General features: G+C 40.9%; 1 protein-coding gene across 1 annotated transcript; it reads right to left on the reverse strand.

Annotated features, from left to right (window-relative positions):
* Nucleotides 1-2,139: 2,139 nt before the first annotated feature.
* LOC124139742 (protocadherin-9-like) lies at nt 2,140-10,569 on the reverse strand. Its single transcript, XM_046507052.2, has 11 exons — nt 10,301-10,569; nt 9,331-9,535; nt 8,394-8,570; nt 7,690-7,827; nt 6,846-6,971; nt 6,477-6,659; nt 6,056-6,258; nt 4,239-5,023; nt 3,493-3,531; nt 3,104-3,132; nt 2,140-2,354 (listed from the first exon to the last, which is right to left on the reverse strand). Exons 1-11 carry the CDS (start codon nt 10,364-10,366, stop codon nt 2,248-2,250), a joined length of 2,058 nt encoding a protein of 685 aa, XP_046363008.2. The 5' UTR covers nt 10,367-10,569; the 3' UTR covers nt 2,140-2,247.

The raw sequence follows: 10,569 nt of genomic DNA on the forward strand, positions 1-10,569 counted from the left end.
ATGTCTGGTACTTTCAAACATGTGGTAATAAAACCGCGTTTTTAAATATGTTACGTCAGCGGTTAAAACCTTTTTTTCAGATTTGGCATGGTAATTTATGCGAAAAACCCCAAATGGCTTAAAATGCACAGTTTTAAACATCCATTTCATGTGAGAACTATTTGAGTAGTATAACTGTAAATAAAATCAGGACTCGTTTGGGGTTCAGTTCAATATTCCTCGTGAAATTGTAAAGTTTGTAACCTAAACAATATCGAAAATGAATATCATTTTTTAAAATTTGTGTCTATGTTATAGCCAGCTGAAGCAAAGTTTTCACATCTTTCCAAATATTCTGAAGTTTAATACACTACAGTCATCGCAAGACCCTATTATCAATATGAATACAGAAAAAGTACTTGTTTTTACGCCAATGCTGTAAGAACACAAATACACAAATAAACTTTGATAATATGCAATTATGTTAAAACTGCTTTTTCAAAAATAAAATGCAAAGGAATGTGTTGTATTTTATACTTTTACCTAAATTGTATTTCGATTGTACATAAAGTCCCATGGCCTGAATAAAGTGAAGACTAATTATTCGTAATAGCTTCCTTCAACTGTGCGCGTTTATTCAGGAACAACAGAAAGTAGAGCCATTGAACTTGTGTAAGTGCAGTACACCTTTCATATTCCAACAACCTCTCAACAAGGACAACCTGGTCGTTATTAACAGGTTTTTTTCATGGGTCATAACTGACGATTTTGTAAATCTTGTTACAAAGGTGTATCTAGGGACACTATACAATATGACGTTATTTACGTTATTTACGAGGCATCTGATTGGTCGAAATTTAGCCCCAATACATTAAGAGTATTTTTTACATTAAGAGTTGTAACAAGGGTGAGCCCGCAACTCTTAATGTAAAATATTTTTACATTAAGAGTAATTTTTACACTAAGGGTTGTAACAGAGCCTAAATAAGCGACAAAACCCTTTCCATATACAATAGAAATATCTGCATTAAGCAGAGTCGATTGTACGATTCCGACTATATCATGATCATGTGTTTATGAATCACTATCAAATAGTAATGATACCAGGTGTTCGCGAAAAGGTGAGCGTATCCTGCCCCACCGATGGCACACGACACAAACACATGCAAAGGCAAGCCAATTGTTCATCTGAAAAAACACGGGAACATATGGTACAAGTCAAAATAGGGTTTGCATCGGACATTATTTTTGTCACTGATGCGTTAAATGTGGAAATGTCATCCACATGTCAACCATAAAACTTTTTGAAAGCTTTACTGACGCTTTGAATGTTGAAAGCAACTTCAAACAACTTCTGAGCAAGAGTCGTGCGACGCTCTTTGAAATCTTGATAGAAAGATCATGCTCGATTGTATCTCAAATGTGAAATGTAAACACCAAATGCTGGTGATGATGGAATATTATATTGCTCGACATGAAGGAAAAGTTGAAGTCATCCCTCTTGTCATACAGTCTTGTGGAGAGTGTTTTGTCACTCTGAATCTAAAGACGCGGTGAGGTGAGGTGAGGTGAAACGGGATTTAGATAATGCCGTTTTAAACGATATTGCACTTATATAACGGTGTACTATTCGGCTTTATAGTCCTGGGCCACTGAGGTACCATGCTGCAATTTAACATGGATACCCAAATCAAACATAGTCGCCTCAAGTCGCCGGTCAACTCAAACGATGTTCACTTATTCAGATCAAAACAATGACTGAAACCACAACGGTATTACTATGATGACATCATCACAACACTTGCACAACCATTCAAACAACGTTAACATTGCATTCTATGTATAGAAATACTTCCGGGTTTAGAGTTACCTCCCTTACATCATTAGCATACTCCGAGCAGACCATTCCTTGTTTTATCTCCTCTATTCCGAGCACCAGGCAAGGTAACAAATATCATCTATTAACACCATTTGGTAAGACGCGGCCGGGGATGGAACTACAGACCTTCCCCTCTCCAGACGGACGACCTATCCACTAGACCACGGTGGTGGCTTTTTAGCCCGTCGGCCTGGTACAGGATCGAAATACTGACGGTGTTTACTTTTGTTGTCGTGAAGATATTGCAATCACCAAGCCCCAGTCACAATAGAATCCACATATAACAAGGATTACACTCTCATTTATTGTCAGATTACAATGAAACCTACAAGTTGTTTCAGGCGATCGGCATTTTCGATCGCGAGTCGCAATGGGTCCGTTACGATAGGTCAGAACCTCGGTTTGGGAGAGGGTAGAGCACGTACGTTGTTGACTCCGCCAATCTTCACATAGCTAGTTGACGCGGGGCGGTCATAGACGTAGTAGTCGTCGTCATCTGGGGAGTATAAACATATGAAGTAGCCAGCAATAGTTGAATGGGGACAAATGACTGATAACTATGATAGACATAGTCATAACAGACACATCTTCATCGTGCACTATATGTGGACGGTCATGCAACAGACATATGCACAGACATGTAACAGACATGTATAGTCTGTAACAGACATATGTACATATGTGTAACAGATATGTATACAGTCGTGTAGCAGATATATGTACCGTCATGTAACAGACATATCTACCGTTGTGTAACAGACATATGGACCGTCATGTAACAGACATGTACAGTCGTGTAACAGATATATCTACAGTCGTGTAACAGACATATGTACCGTCATGTAACAGACATGTACAGTCGTGTAACAGATATATCTACAGTCGTGTAACAGACATATGTACCGTCGTGTAACAGACATATATAGTCGTGTAACAGACATATCTTCAGTCGTGTAACAGACATGTACAGTCGTGTAACATACATATATAGCCGTGTAATAGACATATATAGTCGTGTAACAGACATATCTACAATCGTTTAACAGACATATGTACAGTCGTGTAACAGACAAATGTACATACATGTACAGTCGTGTAACAGACATATGTACAGTCCTGTAACAGACGCTATACCTTCTTTGTAACAGACACGCTCACACACATATCCGACATGACAACAAAATACACGCAAAACCATAGCTGCTATTGTAGTAAATGTGTTGAGCGATGCCAATACAATCTTACCATATATCGGGTCCCTATCTCGCTTGTTCCTGTTTAATGGTAAAAATAGAAACGATGTTACGCGATCATCATGTCATCGTAAATATATCGACACTTTAAGATACATTTGAACTCATTTTTAATATACAATCATGAAAAGGGTTGTGTTATAGAGAGCCTTGTAGAGGATTTCCGTTATTTGTGTCCTTCAAAACATACAGTAAACTACGGTTATAACGAACTCAAAGGGACCAACAATTTTAGTTCGTTATTACCGTAGTTCGTTATAAGCATATATACAACATCTATACAGCAAATGGCAGGGACCAAAAATTAAATTCGTAATATCCGTCAGTTCGTTATAAGCGTGTTCGTTATAAACGTATTTACTGTAATATCACTATACCTACCCATATTCATCATAAGGTTCAACTCGTTTCCTTTTTACACTGAAAACACAATTCAAATTCCATATGATTCAGAAAAAGGAATATTTTCTCAGTGACACGTTTATCAGTTTAGACAATATTAATTACAAACTTCTTCATCTTAGACAGCGTTCTTCTGTAGATGTGTTAAACAATGTGATGCTGTTTACATAGGAGCTGTTAAAACTGGACATTATTTTGTCACCGATAGAATCAGTAACGATGCATGTTGGTCTCAATTGTCATTGGAACTATAGCCATTTTTCGTCACCGTGATTTTCTGCGAATCCACGATTTCACTTGATTATAAACCTCGGTTTGCATATACCAATGTGGGATATGTCCACGACCTGCGTCCCTTTTGAATTTCCTCTCATGCTCCAGCTGTCACTCTGAACATAACTGTCACACTGACCAACACGGCGCTAAAACCCACGCATTTCTTAACATCCTTATGTCGCGTGTTCTGTTGTTGAGGTCTACTGTCCTAGCCTATCCATGGGATTCCTACCCTAATTGGACATTATCTAATTATTTGATTTAGATGTAAATGGGAGGGGCGGTGGCGGAGCCTAGTGGTTAAAGTGTTCGCTCGCCACGCCGAAGGACCGGGTTCGATTCCCATTTTTTGTGTACGCCGCCGTGGTATTTCTGTAATATCGCTAAAAGCGGCGTGTTACCATACTCACTCAGTGTAATGGGGTTATTTATTTTGTCATCACACATACCTGCTTTGTCCGCAGCAGTGACCCGTCGTGTACCACCTGTACAGAAAATAGAGACCGATAAACAATGCAATAAATAGAATAATCATAAAACATGTGAATATCGCGACATTCGCGGGTTCGTCAAAATATCCTGGTGCCTGTGTCGTTGTGGTAGTGGCTGTAGTTGTGGTTGCGGTCGTTGTTGTAGTAGTTGTTGTTGTAGTGGATGTCGTAGTTACGAAGCTAACGGCGACAGTTCCCGTAGACGATCTTTGCGGAGTTCCTCCATCCTTGGCCTCCACCAGGGCAAAGTAAGTTGTCCCGTGTAGCGAGGAATCAAAGGTGTTGGTGTATCTGACCTCTCCTGAACTGAGGACTGTCACGTACGGAAGAAGTGCCGAAGATCCCCCGACTTGTGAATAGGTGACTGCGTTGTTTGGGGATGTCAAGTCTCCGTCTGTAGCTGTGATCGACCCCAGGGACCCAAGTGCCAGACCCTCAGAAATTGAGAAAGCGCTGAGCGTATTGGCAAATGTTGGAGTGTTGTCGTTTTGGTCCAAGATCGTGACCTGAACTTGAGAGGTTCCTGTTGCCGCATTGGAGTCAACTGCAGCGATGGTCAAAACAGCAGTGTTTGGGTAGACACCGTTATCGATGTCGTACTCAGTGTTAAATCCAAACCGTTTGTTCGCGTCGTCGTACCGGAAGCGTTCACTGTTGTTACCGGAAAGAAGAAATATGTCGGTGATCGTGTCACTCTCTGGGTCAGTAACAGTAAGGCCAAGGTCACAGAAAGATGCATACACCTGAAGAGAAAATGATGATGTTAGCTGAATTGTTGCCTCACCCATCAGAAACAAAAACGGAATTGTTTTAGCATCAGAGCTATAGTGCAGCCATGTTATGACAGTCGATACTAAGAACATTTTTTGTTCACTGTTTAAAAGTGTTTAGAATGTAAACACGTACAAAACATGTTTAGATCTAGATTAAGGAAAGTGCTTAAATTCTATGCGAATACATATTTGGTGTGTTCTATCTTAACGCTTGTAGGGTCTAAACACATGAAATAAGCAATGATCGTATCACAGCCTAAACCCCACTAGACACAACATCCCCATCATTTAAACATGTTTAGAATTAAACACGTATAAACATGTTGAAAATTTTAACGTGTTTAGGTTTAAACATGTTAAAAATTTAAACATGTTTAAAGCTTAAAAGTGTTTACATATAATGCGTATCATTGGGCAATAAGTCAAATACGGTGTATGATATATATTCATAGATTCACAGGCACCTGCATAACACATATACCACCAGAACTAACAACTAACTTGGAACAATATTTACATAAAAATGTATAAATAAAACAAGCTCGGTGAACAGTTGACTCGGAAAGCTGACATTTGTGAGGACAACAGTCTCAGTAGCACAGGTACTAGCATGGGAACTACAAAACAAGTGGCTGCAGGTTCCTATCCGCCGATGGTTGAAATTCTAAGCGTTCTTAAAAGTACCTCATAAGTACCATGAATAAAGATTGATTGATATACCCATAAGCCTTTTAGTTAACTCCCCCGGAATTAATCCATCTATACTTCTACAAATAGTTTTAACGAAACTAATTTAATATGCATACCTTTTTGGAGAGTGACTTAAGCAATCGAAATTGATATACAGTCAAACATCGTTAATCCGGACCCTTTAGTCCAGAAGCCGTGCATTCTTGAATATTACCCTTACCAATGATTAGTTAATCAAGAAACGGTGTTTCAATGGGTACAGCACTCTCCGGATAAACGAGGTTTCCCTATATGTTAACATTGTTTACATACCTGTGACTCATAAATATTGCAATAAAAAATTGCCTCGTTGAATTGGGGCGGTTCGTTGACATTGAGGACAAACAGGTTGATGTACTGTCCCACAGAGTCGAGGTAGCCGTCGTTCACGAGGAAGGAGATGTTGTAGTAGCTGGTGGTCTCGGCGTCGAGGACGTTCTGGCCAGTAGCTGTCGTGGACAGGCGGAGGTAGCCCGCTGAAAAGAATGAGGGTCATTGGTTTCTGGGAATACATACTATATTTATACACAGTCGAACGTTAGCGTTGATCTCACTTTGCGTGGTTACATGTTTGCTCAACTGCAACGCAGGTATTTTATTAAAAACAACATGAGTGGGAGGAACTATGGCGACAGATATTGCAACTGATTTGAAGCTGATCAATTATCTAGATGTGTGAAATTATGAAGCGTACACCCTTGCTCATAGGAGAACTTGTACTGATCAGTTCCCGGGTTAACTGTGAAGACAGGGGTCAAGGTATTATAGATGTCTGGGTCAGTCGTTGTCAGCCGTATGAGTCGTTCCCCACTAGCAGCCGTCTCGTATATGGTGATGTTGGTTGGGAGATTTGTAAAGGAGGGTCTTGTGTTCAAATCTGAAAACACATAATAATTATCGACATTGAAAAAAACCGAATCAGTAATACACTAATGTGTTATCCACGGAAAGCACAAAAACATGCGTATTCACCCGATTTATTGATGTACATCATAAAGAGAGCCAATGCAAGGAAGAGGTCTATAAGCTGGACATAATCCTCCTGCACAGTTAGACAACTCACTGTTGATGGTGGTGGTGATGGTGAATGGTCCAACGATGTTGGTTCCGTCAGTAACGTTGACCTTGATAGCCACGACTGGCTCCACGGCAGTTTTTAAGTCTTTGGCCGTAGAGATAATCCCGGTGTCTGAAAAATGTACAATATTATTCAAACAAAACTATTATTCCCTGAATCAGCGCCTCAGAAAGCAATGCGTCGAATACCAAGACCCTGAGGGTTTCAAAATAGATATTAGTTTCCCGACGCGTGACAAATGCAGTAAGAAAGTGCAAGAGATGAACCAACATTTTCTTGTCAATTCTTCGAATTTGGAATACAAGCATGTTTATTAAAAATAAATCTGTTGTACATTATTTATTCATAATTGACTCTTGAGGGCATAGCTGTAGATATGTGATAGATTATGCATTGGCTTTCAGAGTGAGACACTATTGTTATACAATTACTTTAGCAATATTCCAGCAATATCACGTCGGAGGACATCAAAAATTGAGGGGGCACGGGTGGCCCAGTCGTCTAAGGCGCCGCGATTCGCTGTGCAGAGTTGCGTCCCTTGGGCACGCCAGAAACCTCTGATTGTGGGTTCGAATCCCGGTTCGCCCCGATTATGTTTCTAGGTTTGTCAACACCATACCCGTACTCGTGGGTTTCACCGAAGTGGTAAACACGCCGTGATATAACTGGAATACTGTTAAACCCAACTCACTCACTCACTCACTCAAAAATTGGCTTCACACATTACATCCATTTGTGAATCAAATCCGGGTTTTCTGCGTGAAGAGCCAACGCTTGAACCACAAGGCTACCCCATCGTCCCCTATTCTGACAGGTATAACACACTCACTTGTATCGATCTGAAAGTAGTCCACTGTTGGCTCCGTATACATGGTGTAGGTGAGCGGGTCGCTCTCGTTGTCCCGAACCAGCAGGGTGTAGATGGTTGTGTCGACTGCTGTAATACTTGCATCAAGAGTTCTCGACACTAGGAACATGAATCGTCATCGCATGAGCATATGTATTTTTCACTTCTCTGGATTAGGAACATGACATTGTGTAGGTTTGTTTGTTAATTGTTTAACGCCGCACTCGGCAACATCCCAGCTATATGACGGCGTCTGTATAAAATCGAGTCTCGACCAGTTAATCCAGTGACTGATATCATGAGCATCGATCTACGTAATTGGGTTCGAATGACCGAACCAGCAAACCTGACCACCCGATCCCGTTAGTCGCCTCTTGCGACAAGCATAGTCGTCTCTTACGACAAGCTGGGGTTGCTGAAGACCTATTCTAACCCGGATCTTCATGGGAGACATTGTGTAGGAATTCAGATATCATGGCGGAGTTCCTGGCATCTAGTTGAGATACGAGAAAACCGAGTTGTTGCACTGACCGACAGAGATAAGACTGGCCGTTCATCACCATTCGGCATGTTAGACATTTTAACAGTGGATGTACCCACCTTTATCCAACCTGCCAAGAATTTCTACAGTATATTTAACATGTCAAGGGGACATCGAGACCTTGCATAATGGCGGGTCTCCTCACCTCCAGGGAAGTCTGTGATGAAGGGTGCCTGGTTGGGCTGTATGTCCACCTCGAGTGTCTGAGTGTCCGTGCTGCCATCTGCAGCCACACACTGGATGTCCAGGAAGTAGGATTTGGCGATGTTGCGATAGCTGAGGGCGCTGTTGGCCTGCCCAGCTACATAGTACACGTTGAACTCTGAATACATTAAAGGAAAAAAAAAAATAAACAATGAAGTCGTCCATCCGGACACCTGTTTTCCTTACGAAAGGTGTTGGAAGTATCTTCGTTAATTATGGAGATTTTTATTCCACGCCCTTCCACAAAACATGACGATTTCCAAGATCCAGTAACTTCCACATTAAAGAAGCTTCGATGTTGTTGTTTTCAAAAACATGACACTTGTCATTTGAGTCGTAGGATTAAGTAGGGTCGCGTAAATTTATTTTTTATATTTTAAGGGAGGCACTGGGCCTCCGGGGTCTATGGTATTGCAATTCGCTGTGCAGAGTTGCGCCTCTTTGGCTTGCTGGAAACCTCTAATCGTGGGTTCAGATCCCGGTTCGCCTTGATTATACTTCGAGGTTTCGCCAAAGTGGTATACGGCTACTTCCTGCATCACTTTCCTCCCACATCAAGTGGACACGCCGCGATGTAGCTGAAATACTAACTCACTTTTTTATATCTTTCACAACCTTTCTTCAGAACCATGCTTATAAAGCATGTACTGCCTAGTGGTTTGAGGTTCAGCAAATCACTCTGAAAATTGGCATCCCTCTCGTGCAAGGATCCCCTTACTTCCATCCTTACTTTGTCAGTAACATGCATAAACGACAGTAATAAGCACCACCACCTGCGTCAGTACCTTTGTTCCTACATAGCGCTGTGGTACAACTGAATCGGCTTTACACCAAACTCACTCACGCAATTAAAATTACACACTTCTAAATGTAATAACCTGAGTACGTATACTTCTTCCAGCACCGGAACGGCGCGCCTGATGGCTGCTCACGGACGATGTTGCAGGTGGTGCACGTCCCTGTTGATCCGACGCCGTTGTCGGTACAGGTGACAGTGGTCAGCAGCGTTTCGATCTGCGTGTCCTCGTGGAGGTTGACCACGACGAAGGGGTCGATGACTGGATTGGGTGCTGACGTCGTTGCCTTAATTTATTAATTTATTCATCATAAAAGAGAGCGTTGTACAGATTTGTTTCAATACATCAGGTTATAATCACATCTTCTCTAAATGACAATACGCTGCTGGACAAAAGAAAGTATACACTTGTAAATTGGATTTGGCCATAAAAAAACAAACGCTGTCAAAACAGCCACAGAAACACACACTTAAGGTCCTAAACAGAACTTCGACACCCGTTCAAGTAAATCGCTGTCGTAACCATTTCTTGTTTTTTATTTTTATTTTAAGCCATCAACAAACATGGATGTATTATTCTTTTGCCCGGCAGTTTACAAAAAAAAGAAAAAAAATCTTACTAAGGTGAACTATATCATTGGTGTTATTCAGCGATATATTAGAATACATGGCAACATTCTAGAATGTTTGTTTTAAACTCGACTACTGTAACATCTAGTCGCAGGGCCAATGGGCCTTGTGTATGATACAATACAGACACGGTTATCAGAATTTTCTGAAGACCTTTGAAATTTCATCGAATGTGAAATGAGCATATGGATTCAGTCTCATGTTTGACAGATCATCTGTTAGTATGGCATCTTAATAGCACTCCTACGTGTATCTCCAGGATATTTCTAAGGCCGAATACCTCCTCTGTCCATGTTATTCTGACGAATGGGCATACGCCTTACTTGGAACTGAATCCAAAGCATTAACTGTTAGATGACAGGGCGAATGGGTCGTCACATTAAAACTAAAAGATAGGAATCGTGACATCAATTTGTACTTACCGCATATATCCTTGAAACTGACAGAAGACCAATAAAAAGGATTTTTTTTAAAATCGAAACATCCATTTTAGTTTGATTATTGTAACTATGGCAACCAGTGACGTATTATCCAGCACATGTACAGATGTCTTCTTTGAGGAATAGACATTGCATTTTAAACGAGCTCATGAGTCAAGTCAAAACATCCTCCACGTGCGGTGTGTCGGGCCCCATTGAGTCCTGATATCGTGGTTCAATTACATGTAAGTTAGTGACTAACGTCGCTGTGT

This window comes from Haliotis rufescens, unplaced genomic scaffold (genome assembly GCF_023055435.1).
Source record: "Haliotis rufescens isolate VD_foot unplaced genomic scaffold, xgHalRufe1.0.p SCAF_1, whole genome shotgun sequence".
NCBI lineage: Eukaryota > Metazoa > Mollusca > Gastropoda > Lepetellida > Haliotidae > Haliotis > Haliotis rufescens.

What these genes read in the sequence shown, in the direction of transcription:
- LOC124139742 (XM_046507052.2), bottom strand. Translation starts at nt 10,366, where the DNA reads ATGGATGTTTCGATTTTAAAAAAAATCCTTTTTATTGGTCTTCTGTCA. An exon ending in GCAATATTTATGAGTCACAG is followed by an intron (nt 5,024 to 6,055) that starts GTATGTAAACAA and finishes TTTTCTCTTCAG; the next exon opens with GTGTATGCATCTTTCTGTGA. An exon ending in AGATAGGGACCCGATATATG is followed by an intron (nt 2,355 to 3,103) that starts GTAAGATTGTAT and finishes TATACTCCCCAG; the next exon opens with ATGACGACGACTACTACGTC.